Source organism: Xiphophorus hellerii, chromosome 24 (genome assembly GCF_003331165.1).
Source record: "Xiphophorus hellerii strain 12219 chromosome 24, Xiphophorus_hellerii-4.1, whole genome shotgun sequence".
In the NCBI taxonomy this organism is placed as follows: domain Eukaryota; kingdom Metazoa; phylum Chordata; class Actinopteri; order Cyprinodontiformes; family Poeciliidae; genus Xiphophorus; species Xiphophorus hellerii.
Window position 1 is genome coordinate 7,697,180 of NC_045695.1, and position 19,449 is coordinate 7,716,628.

At 39.0% G+C, this 19,449-nt stretch overlaps 1 protein-coding gene across 13 annotated transcripts in view; it reads right to left on the reverse strand.

Moving 5' to 3' along the window:
* LOC116715785 (mitogen-activated protein kinase kinase kinase kinase 4-like) overlaps positions 1-19,449 on the reverse strand; it is a 39,062-nt gene that overhangs the window by 15,384 nt on the left and 4,229 nt on the right. For all 13 annotated transcript variants that reach the window (XM_032556436.1, XM_032556434.1, XM_032556433.1 and 10 more), the window contains exons 3-14: positions 7,289-7,345; positions 3,248-3,373; positions 3,061-3,171; positions 2,690-2,780; positions 2,474-2,604; positions 2,331-2,385; positions 2,172-2,250; positions 979-1,154; positions 769-841; positions 476-686; positions 220-381; positions 28-114 (exon numbers count right to left, since the gene is read on the reverse strand). In XM_032556436.1, coding sequence (XP_032412327.1) covers positions 28-114; positions 220-381; positions 476-686; positions 769-841; positions 979-1,154; positions 2,172-2,250; positions 2,331-2,385; positions 2,474-2,604; positions 2,690-2,780; positions 3,061-3,171; positions 3,248-3,373; positions 7,289-7,345 — 1,359 coding nt within the window. The remainder of the gene's footprint in view (positions 1-27; positions 115-219; positions 382-475; positions 687-768; positions 842-978; positions 1,155-2,171; positions 2,251-2,330; positions 2,386-2,473; positions 2,605-2,689; positions 2,781-3,060; positions 3,172-3,247; positions 3,374-7,288; positions 7,346-19,449) is intronic.

Below are 19,449 nucleotides of genomic sequence, written 5' to 3' on the forward strand. Positions count from 1 at the left end.
GTGTGTGTGTGTGTCTGACAAACTCACCAGCAACATGGCCTGTTCTCGGAGCAGCTGCTCCTGCAGTTTCTCCAGGTGCCGCTGCTCCTCCTCCAGCTGACGCCGGATGTACTCCTGTTAGCCAAACGAAGCACCAGAACAGAAATCAAGAACTTCACGACCCAACTTCATATCGTCGGATATTTTAGATTAAATTCCCCAGAATGTGAATAAATTGACCTGTTCGCGGTCATTCCTCCTCTTCTCCTCCTCGGCTCGCCGGCGCTCCTCCTCCTCTTTACGCCGGCGATCCATCTCCTCCATTCGCCTCTTCTCCTCCTGCTCCCGCCGGCGCTGCTCACGCTCCTGCTGCCTCCTCATCTCCCGCTCCCGTCTCTGTTGCTGCAGATTAAAAAGCAACACGTTAACGTTTCCGAAAAGCGACCCGACCCTCACCGCTCTGCAATAAAAAAATAAAAAAAAAAAAACATCCAACCTCTTCTAGCCGCCGTCTCTGCTCCTTCTGTTGTTCGATGCGTTTCTGTCTTTCGGCCAGTAGTTGGCGCTTGTACTCCTCCTGCTCACGGAGCTGCTGCTCCTGGAGGAGCTGCTGGTGGCGGAGCGCCTCTGACCGCTCCTTGTTCTCCTGCTGCAGGCGGATGAAGTCACGCCGCAGAGTCGACTCTCCCGGCACGTTGACGATAGAGCTGCATGTGACGGAGAAGAGGAGAAAACTGTTACAGTTACCAGAGGACGGTGTCAGGAGATGATGAAGTTACTAGACTGTACCTCGGCTCTCCTTCCTGCTCTGGAGGATCCTCTTCCTCATCCTCACTGCCGCTGTACTCATATTCGGTTTCATCTGTACGTAAAACAACATTTCATTTTAACATGTCCAAACTGTTTTATTCTGAATTGAGGCACTACTTCAGGATACCTAATTTCCCAGACTGTATGAAGCGCGTCGCTAAGCTCTAAAATGAACAAACCCAGCCTCACCCTTCTCCCCTCTCTTCTTCTTGGTGCGGTCGATGTGGTCTTTGAGCTGGATCCTGACCTGCCGCTCATTGGGCTGGTCCCGGATGAAGGGATGCTTCAGCAGCTGCTCGGTCGGAGGCCGCTGCGTGTAGTTCTTCACCAGACAGCTCTCTATGAAGCTGAAAAACTTCTTGGACCTGCCGAAAATGCAGAGGAGCATCATGGGAAAGTGAAAACAAGACAGGAGGAGCTGGATGAATATTATGTGCTCCCAGGGCAAAACGGGAAAGGTTAATAAATCATTATTTCTTAATTGATGATACAGTCCCGATATCTAGATTAAAACCTGATTGATGAGCTCATCGGCTCGCCCTTCGACCACTCAAGCCCTTATTGTCATCATCCTGCTGGAAATATCTCACTCTGAATCATCTTGAGGAGAAGTAAGGTTGTCACTGATGAGGTTTTCCTTTCGTAGCCACGCTCTGTGTCAGCGTCAGTAAAATGAGACGCAATTTTCAGAAAATGTTATTAATATTTGTCATCAGGAAAAGGAAGATTATCGTAACATAAAATCATCAGGCAACAATTAATTCCAATTGTGCCTGTAAACCTCAAAACTTACAATAAGACTGGAAAAAATACTTTTGTTGTTTAAACGATTCCCCCTAAACTAGAGCTGGACGACAACAGGATAACACAAGGACGGTGAAATTGTGTTATTTTGTACAAGTGAAAAAGTATTTGGACAATTCCTTTGATATTAAAGTGCAACAACACCCAACACATCTGTGAGCTCATCCTAAATAACTTTTCATCATATGTGAGCCATGAACATCCTCATCACTCCTACAGCTTCCTTAAATTACTTGAAACTGAAATCACACCATGGAACAATCAATTTGTGGTAAGAAACCAAAAAAATGTAAGATCTAGAGTCGAGAGAAGAAGAAATCTGGGTTATTTCTGCTGCCAACAGAGGCTGCCAGGACAGGTGCAGCACAGATGTTCAGCTCAGCACCAAAGTGTTTGGATCTAAGCCTCTGTAGCTGCCCGAGATAAAAATCTGACTGCACATAAAAAGAGAAAGCGACGAAAGCTTCACCGCAAGTTGAAACAAGCTAACTTAAGATGGCAGCATGAAAGTGGATTGGAAGAGATACAGAAATATTCACCAAGACAAACTAAAGACATCGGTTTTACGTGAAACTTACCATTTTTTGGATTTGAGCCTCGGAGGAGGGTTTCTTGGGATGAGGAAGAGCGCTCGCATGGGGTGCATGTCGCAAAGCGCTGCGAGGCGAGTCATAAACTCGTTAGGGATCAAAGAAATCAACAGGTTAAATAAATGACGCTGCAAAACAAAAACTCACGCGGCGCGCCCTCTGCCATCTCGATCGCAGTGATGCCACAGGACCACAGATCGCTCTGCAACACAGCAAACATTCCCATTAAGCAAACCCGGCGGGTGAGGGAACATATCAACAAGGACACATTCTGAGCGCTCAACCCTTACTCGGTAATCATACGTGGCATCTGGGTTCTCATCACAAGCGATGACCTCTGGGGCCATCCAATATGGAGTCCCGATGAATGTGTTTCTCCTCCCGACTGTCCGATCCAGCTGGGCACTCACACCGAAATCCACTGGAGAGGAAACGGTGTGAAAACTAATGGAATACGACTAGGTAGGGTTATTGAAGTGCACAGATGTCGATTTTTAGGAACTCACCCAGCTTTACTTCAGCATTCTCAGTCAGCAGGACGTTCTGGCCTTTGATGTCACGGTGGATCACATGGTGGGCGTGTAGGTGGGCCAAACCCTGAGGAAGGTGGACAGATTATAACGGTGATGAAAAAAAACAATAAACAGGCAATCTGAAAAGTGTAGCATGCATTTAGAGCTGAAACGTTTAATCGAATTAATCGACTACTGAAATAATCGTCAAGTAGTCAGACTAAAAAAGAAAAGGCAACTTGCTGAAAAAAAAAACCATGTTCAGCACAGTAATCAAGCCAAAACTGCACAAAACACACATTTTTGAAATGGAAATAAGTTTCCTTAATATTGTGCTGCAGCCAGTTGATATAGAAGAAGCTTACTCTAAGAATCTCTCTGGAAATATAGGCAATCCAGTCTTCCTTCAGCTGGTTTCCCTTTGTGTTCTTCACCAGGTCTGTGATCGAACCAGCACCACAAAACTCCATCACCAGCTGCAAAAACACACGTCATCAGTGGACACCAGACAACAACATGAACTTTGTAATCCAGGAAGGCAGCAGGGGTTACCCAGAGCTGGTCGTCATGTCCCGGGGGACTCTTCTTAATGAAAGCACCGTAGTAGGTGGCTATGTTTCTGTGGTGGGAGTACTTCTTAAGCATATTGATCTCCAGTTTAATTTCCTCCTCTTCATCCTTAATACAAGATTAAAGCAAACAGAAACATCCTGGTTAGAAAAAAACAAGTATTTGTTGCAATCACTAAAGAGGAGCCGGTCTTAAATGATCTAAAAGGTGAAAATTTATCCGATTTTCTAGATGTTCATATAAAATACACAATAATATGGCAGACATTGCTGCAGTTGACAGGAATTTAAATATGAAACCTGCAAAAAGTGAAAGTGGAAAGACTGAAGGGAAGACACTGGGAAGGAAAGGATAGAAGGGAGAAAGGAAGAAAAGAAGCAAGGAAGAAAGAAAGGAACAAAGGAAGGAAGAAAGAAAGGAAAGAGGAAGGAAGGGAGGGACAAATGAAAGAAGGAAGAAAGGACAGAAAGAATGAAGGAAGGAAGAAATAAAGAAGAAAATAAAGAAGGAAATGAGGAAGGGAAGAAGGAGAGAGAAGAAAAGAAGGAAGGAAGGGTAGAAAATAGGAATTAGGGTACGGGATAAAAGAAGCAAGGAAGCAGTAAGGATAAAGGGGATAAAGGAAAGAAAGGAAGAGTCTAGTGTCAAGAAACAAAACAAAGAAAAAAGGAAGTAAAGAAACAAAGGGCAACTCTTAAGCAGTGTAATGAAGGATAACACTTCCTTCATTTTGAGATGATATTTGTATCTCAAAATACAAATATTTTCTCAATACTTCCTCATTTTCCATATTTAACCAGACCTGGAAACACTCAAATCAAATTCCAGACCAGAGGACCAGAGCTCTAGGAATCCTTATCAAAATGTTAAGCTCTGTGAAAACAGCGAGGTTAAACTTCACTACCGGCTGCCCTGGACGAGCGTTTTTTTTTTATTGTTTTCTATGTCTAGGAGAACCACGTTGCTCTGAAAACAAGGCAGACGTTTTTGTCACTGGGCAAATGATTCCTTTGTTTGGGGATTAATGACGCATGAGTGACTCAGGTAGCAAGTTAAACAGATTGATGGTTACATCTGTGAAATATGTACAACAGTTTTTTAGCTACTTTTATCCTGATCAGAGGCTGCACAGAGCAGAAAGCTGAGAATACTGATGTGAAAATCTACCCGAAACATGATGAGCGAAGGATTACGAGAATGGGGGAGTGATAAATCAGCAGGAAATGGAACAAAGAAGAAGAATGATGCATCATATAAAGAATGCAGAGTCGAAGTTTGTTGTTTTTAGCAGCGATGAAGCTAATTCCATCTTAATGCTACAGTTAGTCTCCGCAGGAAATTACCTTTCATACTAATAACCTCCACTACCAACTCTTCATAAAAACAGTGCAAACTCGTTGCTTTCACCCAACAGCAACTTGACACTGATTAATGGTGACACACTAATTGAACACATGCAGAGAGCAGCCTGTGAGTGCTTTGCTGTATGCGTACATGACCTCTCTTAAAAAGCACAAAGCGAAGAGTGGAGGGGGGGCAGAACGGTGATGGTTTTTATATTTGAAAACTGAATACAACCAAAATAAAAGCAATGATCTGTGCAGACATGACTTCTTCCCGCAAGTCTTTGTCAGCTGTAGCAAAATGGCAGATGAGCATCTATGCAGGCGGCCATACTGCTGCTGCATGACTCGTTTGAGTTGACGTAAGCGTTTCTGCCGAGCGAGACCCTCGCTGCTCCCCCTCTCCGCTCCCCATCCCTTCTCTCTGTGCTGCCGCGCAGCTGTTGAATTATCACACCCCCGGCTGTGAAAGCCCCGCTGCCACAAGTCACATGGTGAGGGGGAAGAAAGAAACTCGCATGGCGATGTGTCTAGAGGAGGAAAACGCAGGCAGATAGGCTGTGGTCGAACGACGAGGAACGACGAGATCAATGCTCTCTGAAGATGGCATTTATCTGGTACCAGCTCAGATAATTGAAGCTAAATAAAAGCATCAAAAAATCCTATAACTTCACTGCCTTTTAAACAGTCAAAGTGATTTGTTCTTTCTTGTCAGCATTAGAATTAAAACCATCTTTCTTGGGAAACTCAGAGTTAATTAATTAGCAAGTAGTCACCTCCACGCCGAGCTGTATTGATGCAATAACTCATGTAAAAGGCGCACCAACCAAAAACTGGCATCATTTCAGCCTATGGCTGGACAAGTCAGTAATAAAACATAATCACAATAGACACATGATCAATATCAACAGATAATATGTCTGATAGAGACTGCCATTTGTAGAATATTCACTGAACTCCACAGCATTCTGGGAGATGTAGGCAAAAGGAAAAGCTTAAAAACAAATCAATCGTCCACCTCTTGTTTCAGCTCACTAAAAAGAAAAGATTGCAAAATATATTCTTTTTTTATTGATGTTGTTCTCTATTCTAATTTTGGGTTTCAATTAGCCCCAGCCATAAATATTAAAATGAACCGAAATTAATGCGTTCGATTCATCATTCCAGCTATCCAACATATTAACTTAACTTTTTTCATTAAAATTGCTGAAATTATTAAACTTTTTGACCATATTTTGATGTATTTATATGCTCCTGTATGTTGCGTACATGTGACTAGGACTAATTGTGATTCTTCTTCTTCCAACGTTAGCGTACTATGACAATCCCAATGCCAATCACAGTCAAATACTGCAGGAGATGAATGGCAAAGTCCTAAGCCTAAAAGTTATCAATGATTTAAATTAAGCCAGTCACAAAACATTTTGATGGAAGATAAATTGTTCCCAAAACTATTGCGATAAACTGTAGTATTGTCGTTTTGAGACCAATTTCAAGCAATGTAGCGTTTAATGTAACCCTCTCAAAGATAAAGTTTCATTTCCAGAGAACATTTAAGACATTTTAAATATCTAAAATAAACACACAAAACAACCGAAACAAATAAAATGGATGATAAAGTCTGACGAAAACAAAATTACCCTTCAAAACATTTAATTAGGATCAAACGAGTAAAACAGACAACAATGCCAGTTAGGAATTTTATAACAAAAAAGTACAAACTACTTCATATTGTGTCTCATTAATTTTCAAGAGAGTGCTTTTTCACTATTAAGGGGCAGCATCACTTGAAAGATCACACAAAGCGTGCAAATGGAAATTATTGCGCTCATTTTAATTTATTGTGCAATTAATTGATTTATTGGTTATTGTAACAGGGTTAGCTTGTACAAATCTTTATAAACACATGTCCATCTCAGAGAGTCATCTGTTTTTAGCTCTTGGGCTGTATGGCTGGATTTAAGAATGTGGAGCAGCGATGAGAAATTGGGTCAGCTTGACCCCAGACTTGAAGATGGACCAACTAAAAATACATCAACAGTTTTAAATCTTTAAAACTTCACATTTCTAAACATATATCACACATATATAGTGTAATATTTAGAAAAACAAAGTTGTAAATAAGGACTATAGTTAATAAAAACACCATGTGAGATCCTCAAGGTAGTTTCATCATGTCAGAACATGATGAGTCAATAAATTATTCGCTGGAAAGAAAAATAATCAATGCATGTAATTTTTACGATCACCGTCTGGGAACACTCACCTGTTCATACTTGTTCTAAGCCTACACAACTGGTATCAGCTGTGAAGGCTGTGTAGGTGTCAAGAGATGTGAGAACCATGCTTTCCGCTTTACGTGACAGGTGAGTTTCATTTTAAAAGAAGCATTGTTGGCCTTAGGTTACAACACACCGTGAAAGGCACTCCTACAGTGTAGTCAGAAAGTCCAGGTGGAGGTTGGGCAACATTTTCGTTAACAGGATACGATTATCAGTCGAGCAGATTTCTGATTCATCGCTCTGCCGACTCAAGCAAGGTGTGGCAGGTGGAAAGTCAGGGCCTCATGGAGTCGGATCCTAACTTTTGACAGAGTGGTGCTGATCACAGCAGGGATCATTGTGGCTGTGGGACTCAGGATGAAAATGAGGGGGATTCAATGGGTCCTGTTGAGTCTTACCTCTGTGACGTCCATGACTTTGATGGCAGCCAGCTGTCCAGTCTTGACATGTCGTCCCTGAAGAGAGTAAAAAACAAAAGTAAAAATGTGAGATTTCTGTCCAATAAACTGAACACTTACAAGTTTTGTAAAAACAGCTTCGTTGCTCATCTTTCACTCCGAGTCCCTGGATTAAGATGGCATATTAGAGCCATTGTAGATATTGAAGTAAAAAATAAATATATAATATATAAATAAATATATAAACTAGCCAAGGATGAGTATATTTCTCCACACACCCAAAAAAATCTACATTTTTGCAGAAGTTTTCACAATCCCAGATATTCTCTGATGTTTAAAAGTTGCAAATTTATGAGAAAAAGAAAAAGTTAATTAAAGTGATTTTCTACAAAAAAAGGTCAAGCTCTCTTGAGATGGTAAGTTAAGCAGATGTGCATTTGAGTTTACAATGTTAAGAAATGTCCGTTCTATTGTGGAATTAGAAAAGAAATTATTGCAAACTTACATTTCAACATTACTTTTTTTTCTAGTAAATGTGTGAAATTTTTTGGCAAGACATCCAAAAAATTTTTATTTCCTGAATTTATAGTGGCCCCAATACTCCACTGTGCACAGGCACATAAAATAATAAATCTGTGCTCTGCATTTTTGTGCTCTAAGTTTATTTTAAAAATGCATTATTCCAATACACAAATATTGCAATCCAAATTTTTCCCTAATTCTGCAAAGCTTTGCACATTAAAAAAACTCTTTAGAAATAAATTGCTGCTAATTTTCTGATACCCCCAGCTCAGTTAGGCATCAAGAAAACTTAAAATAAAAAATACGCATCTTCACTTGTCTTTATACCACCGAGTTGTATATTTATGAAAAAACATGTTGAAAAGAATTTAAAAGAGATGAGTTTGGGTCAAACATTTTCAAAGAATTACAAAAAAAAAAATAGGATAATACAATTAGCAGAAACATTTTCTGCTGTTCCACCAAAAATAAGACACAGACTTTAGGTGTCTATTTACTTAAGTGCTGCAATCAGTAGTTTTATATAGCAATCCCTACTGGTATCAAATCTCCAGTACTAAAGCCCAACAGTGCCCTAGATATGAGCATATAAATCCAACATTCCCAGACTTCTCTGTTTTCCCAGCACCCTGCTACCACTCCTTACATAAACAAAGGACAGAAATAGAGGCCTCTTTACATCAGCCCCCTCCTTTACCAAACCCTGGGAGGAGATAAAACATGGGACATTTCTGGGATCTGGCCACATCGGTATTCCCCTCATCTTAGAGACAACACTGGAGGGATACTGCATCACTGTCGGGACACTCCACACACATACTGGAGTGAGCAACCAGCCCCAGTAACACCATTGTTGTGAGAAACAAAAAAAAAAGCAATGTGTATTTCAGATGAATAAAAATTAAAAATGCTCTTCAAATTCAAAACTTTCAGCAACTTCTAACATGAAACAGATTGTTTTGAGAGTTGTGATTTAGTTTGAAAGAATTTGCATTTATGTATAAAATATTTTCCAATTATAATTTAACTATTGATCAATAATTCAGTATGTATTACTGTTGTCTGTTTAGGTAGAAATACTAAATAAATAAATTAATAAAAAGGAGATCTATCAACAACTTCACATAAAAATAAAAAAAACATGTGGAAGAGCTCATCAAAAGTCAAACTCGAGTAATACTTTGAAATAATTGTAATTCCAATGCTGTATTTTTGAAAAGATTTCTTGACAGTGAAAACATCTTTGTAGAGAACTTTAGCTTTCCTACATCATCCAATGAATGAATGAATATTGAATAAACCACCAGACTTATCTTTTTGCCATAAATAAGGAAACCTTGTCAAAGGTTTTAGCAATTAAAGCAGATTTTATATATGTATTCAATACATATTAGTGACCAATCCAGTAAGAATATTTATTGACCATCAGCCAATCACTCAAGGGTTTCAACACATGGTGACTGCTGAAGGCCAAATCCCTCAAATCTGATACATTTGATTGCAACCTCTGATGTTTTCCATTTTAAATCTTCTAGTCTAGAACTACCATACACAATGTAAAAACATATTAAAAATGTTTTTAATAATGATCATTTTTATTAAACTAGTAAAATTTCAAATATTTTACTACGCAAAGCCGTGACAGCTTAGCAAAAATGTCTGTTCAACTGGGCTCCTTCCTAATAGTTAAAATCTGTGCCTTGGAATGGATGTCAGGATGTTCATCCGCCTTTCTCCCTCCCAACAATCCCGCCTCCATGAAACTGAAGTATTTATGGTCACATAATGTTTCCAAATGTTTTCTAGCGTCTGGGACGGTTATCCGATCCTCAAGGTTATTGCTCTGATGCCACAAAGCAACTGGGTGGTTACACTTCATTAGTGCAACGAATGACGAAATACTCCACTTTACAGTCATGCTCAATGTTAGAAAAAAAAAAGTCCTTTTCATCCCTCATTTATTTATTGTCCCTGTAATAGATTAAACCATCTGGATGCTTTGAAGTTAGAGCCATAGTGCACAAGAAATCAACAGTAAATCAGCAAGATTAAATTGAGGTTGCCTTGGTAAATAATCAGTTTAAATACACCATCAGTAAGTTAATCATAAAACCTAAATAACCTGTAGAAATAGCCAGACCAGATTTGACAGACATGGTTTTTATAGATTCTGGTTAAGTCCCTAAAATTTTTTACTTGAATTATGTCGTTTCATTTTTTGTCCAGTTTGTTTTGTTTGTGCAGCTAATTTTTAAAACTCAGGCTAATTTATGTGGAAGGTTTTTAATTTTTTTTTTTTTGAAGTTCATGCATAGTATTTTCTGCATCAAATGCCTCTTGGCTCCAAACTATTTTAAGTGAAATTTCTCCTAGTATAATGAAGCTCAAAGTGAAAGTGGGAGACATCAAAATATCAACAGGTCCCATCAAAACAGAGAGCAAACTTGTCAATATGTTAAAATATGTTAACATGCTGACATATTAATAAACATTAACAGGTTAACATCTTGTTAACATGTCGATAATACCTTAGCGATGTATTATTGAAAGAAAGAATACAGCTATGTCCATTAACACACACACACAAAAAAGAGTTTCCTTAAAAAACTCTTATTTCAACAGCACCAATGCTCTGCTCTGATTGGGGTGAGTGACATAATCTTGATCCTAATTGGTATATCCACAGCAAATAACATATTATAAAATAATAACATAATGTTAAAAATGATAGCAACAATGGGACTTGACAATTGTTGTCTGTGTTCTAATATATATATGAATAATAATGCTGTTATTATATACTATTCACGACAAAAGTGACATGTGCGCAGTTATGGCTTAGCAGGTCAAACAAGTTCAAGATTTAGACAGATTTCTGGCAGCTGGCTTGAATATTTTAAATATCATGACTCTGTGAGTCATGCAACTGCAACCTCAACCTCCTTTAATAGTGTTGGTCAACAAAGCTGACTAATTTCATGACAATGCTGATTAACATCAGTGTCATCCCCTCTGCTGCAACCCAAACCCAAACTATTGAGTAACTAAAGTTAATTATATGTTTTAGTTTTAAGTAAGAGCCTCTGCATGAACATCAGTCTGGTTCTAGTCCGAACATGGCAGAATTAGCACTAAACATTTATTTTACACTGTTAAACTGTCTGCCATCAAAGACGGGACATGGGAACTCCGACAGGCTTAAATGGTAAGTCGATCAAAAATTAAAGCATGTTGTGTTGTGAAATCACTTTTATGGAGGAATGTCTGCAAGGAAAACTTATTTGGGAGTGGGAGCACACAAATGATAAGATACAGAGGCCTGCTACTCAGTGTTGCAACGGTAATCTGTGGGAATATACTGAAGAAGGCTGCACAGTGGGGTACTCCGGCTTCCTCTCACAGTCCAAAAACATGACTGTCAGGTTAATTGGTTTCTCTAAATTCTCCCTAGGTGTGTGTGTGTGTGTGTGAATGGTTGTGTCTCTGTGTTGCCCTGCGACATACTGGCGACCTGTCCAGGGTGAACCCTGCCTCTCGCCCGCAACGTTAGCTGGAGCTCCCGACCCCACTGGGGACAAAGGTGTAAGAAAATGGATGGATGGATGGATATACTGAAGAAACAAATCATCCAGGCCCTGGGGAGCTTCACCACTGTCACATGTTTTCACTAGTTGTGGTTAATGGCTCACTGGAGTGCTGAAGCCAAAGAAATTTTTACTTTTAAGTAGGGCTGCAATTAATGTTTATATTAGTAATTGATTAATCGATTGTTCTGATGATTAATCGATTAAAAAAAGAAAAAAATCTCTAGATTTTTTATTGAACCACTTTTTTTTTTTTATAAAGTATTAGAACTATATTAAAAGATACAAATGAGCATGTATTTTTATTTTTACATATGAAAAATAAATATTTTATGCCTAAAATGCAATAACAAGCATTCCATTAGTAGATCTGAACTGGGTGAAGCTAGAACTTAAGTTTTGGCTAAAACACTTTTAAAACTTTTTACTTAAATCGAAAAGGTATGTATTGGGGTTTTTTTTTTTGGGTTTTTTACAGCTTTGGCTCAAGTATTGCTCTGAATATGTTGTGATTTTCTCAGAAAATTGACTTTTTCAAGTCTTTATACTCCAGCTAACGAATAATCAATTACTAAATTAGTTGACAATTTAGTAATTGTAATTGATTAATCACAATTAAGTTTGGCGTGCAATTTAACCTACTTCAGGTTATCAGACGAGAACTATTTACAATATATTTTTGATGATACAACATTTTGATTAGTCAGTCTTGCGTGTGCCAATTAAAATTTTACAAAATTTTTCTAAACATTATGGTTAAATCAATCAAGCAACATTTTGTGATTTTAGAAGTGGCGTAGTAATAAACTGCTTTTGCATTTACTCATTTGTGTTTATGCATCCAGGGTATATTTTTATATTAATATTTGCACAAAAAAGGTAAACAAGAAATCTGAAAGGGGGCTAATGCTATTTTCACCATTCTGTAGCTTTTAGAATCACCAGAGATTCATCAGAGCCCTGCTATTAGGCATTGAAGGGCCTCTTGAAGCAGAAAGCAAGGCGTGGCTGTGGAGAGGGTTATCTGAGGCACTAAGTTATCACTCAGCCCTCCCTGGCCTCCATCTCTACTCCCTCAATCATAGCTCCTCTTAACCATGGCCAGATGTGCTGCTGGCCTCTCTCCAGCTCAGCATTAGGCCACTGAATGGCTTAGAGTCTTAAGAGCCAAAGATATTAGCTAAAAAGACAGAAATAAAGGGAATCTACCCTCTTCTGTGAGAGCTCAGTCATTAAATTTGGGGAGAAATCTCACTCAGCACTAGGATGGAGATAAGAAGGCTGCTCTAAAATAAAGCTGCTGACATGAATGGCTTGGAGAATATGAACTCTAAAGTTATTTTAGAAGAAAACAGACACCATGTCTGGATTGTTTCACCATGAGAGTACTAATGACAAATTTAGGTAGAAGCATAAAATATAACCCTTGAAAATCGGTGCTGGGAAACAACAAGTTTGTTTTAACCATGCAGAATGTTTCATGCTGATCAGTTTTCTCGGTCCATGGGCTAATCTCTGCTTCAAGACTTCAAAATTTTAGCTAAATGATTTTAAGAAGGTGAAAAACATCGTTTGTTCAAACTTTATTTGTTGTTATTTGAGGACAGAACTGTCGGATGAGAGGAGTGAGGAGCAAGTTCAAGCCATCGAACGTGATGGGAAAGGATCATATTCCCTACTCTCATGTCTAACAATACTACTAAAGATTTAATATGGAGCAGCAAAAGCAAATGAGGTTGATTAGCAGTGTTTGCCAACAATTGATGCTGTCATCCAGGAGATGTTACTGTGGAATATGCTCTCTGCTGCTCAGAAATTTTGTTGTTTGCATGTTAGGACAGTCATGAAACCATCATAACAGTCTTCAGTCAGAGGTTTTTTCATATTCGTTGCAAGACTAACTGCTACTGGAGAATCCTCTTGTCCACAGCATCATCATTCACAACGCCTCTTTGAAGATATTTGGTTACGATTTACGACAATATTTAATTTTCCTTTATTTTTTTATTTAGTTTTAAATCTCCAAAGGGTTACTGCTACAAGGGGTTTGTATTAACATCTAAGGTGACATTTTGAACTTTGAGAGCAAGTAGGTGGGATTCAACTCGCAGCATCCATCTGTCTTTGGGAATTTAACATATCTATTTTCAGACCGTTCACCCACACTCACACCTCTGCCTACGGCTTTTCCAACATGCATCAAATAAATCCGGAGGAGAGAAATGATCAGGCCACAGCAGGTAGAAACACACGAGTCCGTGCTTGTCGCTGGATCTGACAGGGTTTGGGTTTTTTTTCTCTTTCTCTCTGCTGCCTCATACATCACACTGACCCAGTTCTCACAGACTGCCTCCCTGAAGACACAGAGCCAGCGATAAGGAGGCAGAGAGAGGAAGGACGACAATGCCATGAGACCAGAAGAACAGTTGGATATAATGAGCAAACAGACATATAGAGAGCTGGGAAAAAACCAGAACAAGAAGACGATTGATCTGATTGATCGATTGATTGCATTGCAGCAGTTTGCTGCTGAGAAGATTCATGGTGTTGTCTTCCGGCAACTTGAATTACAGCATATTAGCAACAATCAGGGTGCCAGCAAAAAAAGCAATGAAAAAAAGCTGAAAAAAACTAGATGTCAAATTTGTGTTCTTGGTTATTTACAGGTTTAAGCCAGTGGCAATAAGGAATTATTACATGATACATTAAAATAAGCTTGGTAATTTTCATTCTGATTAAAATGTTTAAAGGCAATATAGTGTGTGCTTTTTTTAATGTACTTATTATTTTTGGTTGGCGTGTTTTATTTTGGACAATTTGACATCTAGGACGCTCCATGTCAAACTTACACACTTCACCAAATCAAGTTTTCAGAGTTCTTAGTTGTCTGGTAACCATTTATTAAATCCATCCATCCAGCCATTTTCTAACACCCTTGTTCCTAGTGGGATCGGGAGGTGCTGGTGCCTATCTCCAGCTAACGTTCCGGGCGAGAGGCGGGATCACCCTGGACAGGTCGTCAGTCTGTCACAGGGCAACACAGAGACAGACAGGACAAACATACACTCACACCTAGGGAGAATTTAGAAAGACCAGTTAACCTGACAGTCATGTTTTTGGACTGTGGGAGGAAGCCGGAGTACCCGGAGAGAACCCACGCATGCACAGGGAGAACATGCAAACGCCGTGCAGAAAGACCCCAGGCTGGGAATCGAACCCAGGACTTTTGCACAAAAAGAGGGGTGGATAAAATGTTCAAACAGCTGGATAAAGAATAAAGTCTAAGAAAACAAATAATTTTCCCAACTATTTTCTTCCTTGCAGATCTAGACCCAGACAGTACTTAAATCAGACTTCATACAAGTACTGGGCGATACGGCTTAAAAATAAAAGTTGATTTATTTTTTTTCCATATCAGATCAGATTTTTTTTCTCTCTTTTCTAAAAATGAAATTACAAATGGAAAAAAAAATATTTTCAAAGAATGGCTTATTTCAACCATCCTTTCTGTGAATTGTACGATGGGAGCCAGGCTACAAGAATTTGTCTAATTAGGAGAAAACAGCAATTTATCCTTGCATAAGCAGAATAAATAAACAATTTTACCAAAAGAATGTCTTAAAATTATGAGGGGAAAAAAGGAAGAAAAAAAAACAAGCTTGAGTTAAGTTTTTTTTTTAGCATTAAGTAATTTTGGGGAATTACTACATCATTCCCCAAATATTGAAACTTTTTTTCTGGTAATATTAAGAAATTTTTCTTCTATTATTTTTGATTTTGTCATTAGACTTATTTCAAAGTCCAAACTAAATCTTCAAAAAATGTGATTAATCAGATTCATAGCCTGACCCGGAAGACTGAGCAGGAACCTTGACGTTTTACAAAAGTTTTACTCCTCTTGCAACATCCAACTTTGCTGACAGAAGAGTTTCCTCTCTGGGCAGAAGAAGAGCATCTCCTCTCCCACCACCTCGCGAGTTCACTTTGGTAATGAGGCGTCTCAATGGGACAGTAGCATGTACACACAGACAAACACAGAGAGTTCTGTTTGGGCAGTGTGACCCGTCAGGTGACACGCTACGTCTTGTGACACCAATTAGGGAGAAGGGTCACTGTGGGGGCGATGAGGACAAAAGAGAGACACACTGTGCAGGGTGAAAACGAGAGGAGTTTCTCACAATGTTTCACATGTCACAAGAAGAAAAAGAACGAGATCAGATACAATCCTTCAATAATGAGGAATGTGGACAGCAGAAAGAGTAAAGTAGTTCTAACACAAGACACCAGGCCTTGTTGCCAGCCAACACCCCCGTATTCTGACCTAAAGCCTCCGCAGCCAATCAGCAGCCAGGATCTTTACAACTGAGCTCTATTCAGCAAAAATTAATTAGGCAAGACGAGCTGCTGGGTTTAGCAAAGGCCTCTAGACCACTGCTTTGCAACACAACGGTCACCAATACCAAACCCATTAGTGAGTAATAAAGATCAATTCAACATATAATTTGTCTTTGCATTGTAAAATACAGCAAATCTTCTCTTGTATCCTATTGAATCCTAGTTACTTAAAATACTAGAATGCCCCATTACCTGAACTTGACTGCTTATTGACAACTGATGGATCAATACTTCCCTATTGACGAAGTTCTTGCATCTGTCGGACATTTCTACAAACTGCTGAAGAAAGCATGACTTTCAGGGCTGTGTGTGGAAATCCTGCATGCAGCTGCAGAGGGGTCGACGAGGATTAACCTCCAGTCTGGTGACATCTACCACCCCCAGCACTAACGCAACTTTACTGGATGCTTCAAGCATTAGAAAGCCCAAACATGTTCGCTCTGTACTGAAATTGCAGTTTCAGTGAGTGCAAAAGTGTAATCACAGTAGACTGCTGTGTCTACCATATTTGGCAGGTTACTCTCTGCTTGCCAGTTATAGACTATTATTGGCCTTTCACATTATCTGGTTTTGTCTTTAATGCCCCCATTTGATGTAGATTTTAGTGACCAAGAGGCTGAAGTTGACAGTAAAGCCGACATTGTGACAGTAGAAAACAAAGACTGAAGAAAATGTTTGTTAATCGCAATGGATATCGTTTTTTTTTTTTTTCAAAATATACCCTAACCGTACAATCAAACTCTGAAACCCCGCTTATTTGCAGATTTTTCTTCTAAATTTAACACCAAATTATTAGTGGAAAATTCACCTAGTCGCAGATTTTTATGTAGATACTGGTTGGGGTTTTAAAAGCAGCCAATTCAGGGGAACCATTCGTTTTCCTTGGTGTAGATTGGCAGTAACATTAAGTGTGGAAATAAGAAAGACTGTGATTGTTAGCTTCTGCTGTAATGCCAAGAAAGTTTACACTGTGCATATCATGATCAATTTGGTGTTTGAACTATTAAAATAGAACAGAGAAATGAACGATGAATGGGGTAGACAGATGGATGGACTGATTATAAACAACTGGAAGGACAGAGACGATGGATAGAGGAACAGATTGATTGATATCCTTCTGGAGAATCTGAAAGATGTCCAGAAGGATGAAGGGACAACAAAGATTGACAACTGGATGGACTTTCATAATTGACACCAGTCAAACTATTGACACCCAGATAGTATGATAGAGTATGGATAGATGGGCAGAAGATGGAATGATGGACCAATGGACAAGAGCAGGCAGATGGATAAACAATCAGAAGGATATGTGGACAGATGGGATGAACTAACATTTACACAAAAGGAGAGGAAATAAAATTTTCCCCCATGCTTATTATTCAAACTACATTGTAAGGTTGCTAAAATTGGACATAAATACAAAATTTGCTCCAACCACTGCCCTGTGGTACAAAACAAGTATTGCACAGCCCATATGGTTGGTGGGCCTTTAAACAGACTGAAGGAGAGGTTCAGCAGCAGCTCAGAGCCTTTATGCCCATCAGGCAGAGCTTGCCCCCCGAGGACGACCGTCTGATTCTGAGGGCAGGGGCGAGGCTGCCACTCCGATTGGCAGAGTAAACAAAGGGAAAAGATGGACCACATGACCTACATAGCTGCAAAGATTCAGAACAAGCTTCTCCAGATTTAACCAAAGATCTGCAGGAAACAAGGTTTCTGTTCTTCTGAAACTGGGCATTCTGATGTTAATTTTCTAAACGCAGGAGAAGTGTGAAAATAACAGGGCACAGAAGTTGGCACAACCCACAGATGCATAGCAGACAGGTCGACATGGGCGCTGTGGGCTCGGGCGTGATGACTATATATGGTGATTCTGTACTGCAGGGAGAATCTTCTCTGCATACCATTTGCAATTCAAGGATTCATGTTCCTCTCAGGCTTATCTTGGGTCATTTTTTCCTTCTTTTGAGTCATGATATCTAAAGAGAGGCCCCAGACTTGGTACACTCAGTCGGTCAGTGCCACTGATAAGCAGGGAGAGCTTAGTAAGAAGCTCTTTGTCTAACACATGAGCATGTAAAAACACTGAGGTCAAATATTTGGAAATACAGTGACTAATGGAAGAGAGTATGAACTGTAACTTCCAGACAACTGGATAGTTTACACATGATAGAAGTGTTGACAGATATCTGTAGTCAGAATGACATCAGAAAATCTTGTGTAACCAAGAGAGCAGATCACAATCTGATTAGAAAACAACTTAAATATTAGTTTGTAAGCTTATTAATGCAAAACCTGAACTCAAATTAATCTCCATCAGCTTACATACCAATCAGCTAACTGTCCAAACCAACATAAGTGATTTAAAGTGTGCTTTTTAACCCTAAAGCCATTTTCATTAAGGCTGTCTGCCAAAAAACAGAGGGGGGAAAACTGCTTTGCTGTGTTTTTAGAAGCTGACTGTAATCTGGCACCTCTCCAGGGGCGATGGCCGTTATCCTGACAGACCGAGCAGGTTTAGAGAGACAGGAGCACAGCATGGCCACCAAAACATTTACATGGCATTTTAAGACCAGGAAACCAGGTTCTTCCTTCGTTTTTACAGTGTAAATTCATGGTATCTTCACAGATTTCTGTATTCTTGTTTTGCAGAAATAAAAACTTCAGAGTTTCTACACTTTATTCTAAAATGGTTGCACATTTTAGAATCTGAAGAGGCTATGAAATCTTGTCAATATCGTTTTTAACTTCTGGATCTTGACCCACATCAGATCAATGAATTTTTTAAATATATTTATCAATTTATGTCAGCAGATGTCAGTCTTCCATATGGAACATAAATTACTTACTAATTTTTACTATGCGAGTCTTTTACACATCTTCAAAACATGAGCTTTGTGTTTCTTCTTTATATTTCCACTTAAACCAGATTTCTCACCACCACTTTAAATTATTTTCTTCCACTGCAATTGGTGCCATGAAACAACAAAGGAAGAAGAACTACGAAGGCAGTGCAGAAGAGTAGCAGCTATGGGAGGGTTGGAGTGGCATTCATGTTTTATTCAGTAGCTTTCATCTTCTTGAATAGTACATGTTTGAAAAGGATCGCTTTAAGCGTTGGCCATTAAGACAAAATTAAAACAGGGTCGAGCAACATTGCAGATATGTGCTGCCCTTTAGATATGACCTTATAACCAAACTGATCTTAAATTTCTTTAGACTAAAGTATTATGTGTTGCTATTGGAGATCTAGCCTACTTCAGGTTGTCTGTCAGGTTCTATTCTAAAGGACTAAAGTAAGTAGCTGTAAGTGTTGCAGCTGTTGTTATAGATAATTCGTGATTTACCAAAGGATGGCAATTACTTGTTCATTTAAAACTTGATTTATCTGATTAAAATCTATATGATTATCAGAAACATTTAAGTGCTACAAAGTGCTGCTTTTACAGCTCTTCATTAAAAACAGAAGATGGGTGGGCGAAATGGCCTAAAAGTTTTAACACTGTATTTTGTGGTACTATTGTGATAATAATATACCAAAAAAAAAAACATTACTTCTTTTTTAGAAGCTGCGAATGTGTGTCACATTAAATGTATCCCCAGAAACACAAATGGTGATCTTGAAAAACATTCCCATTTGGAATACTTCAGGACATCAGT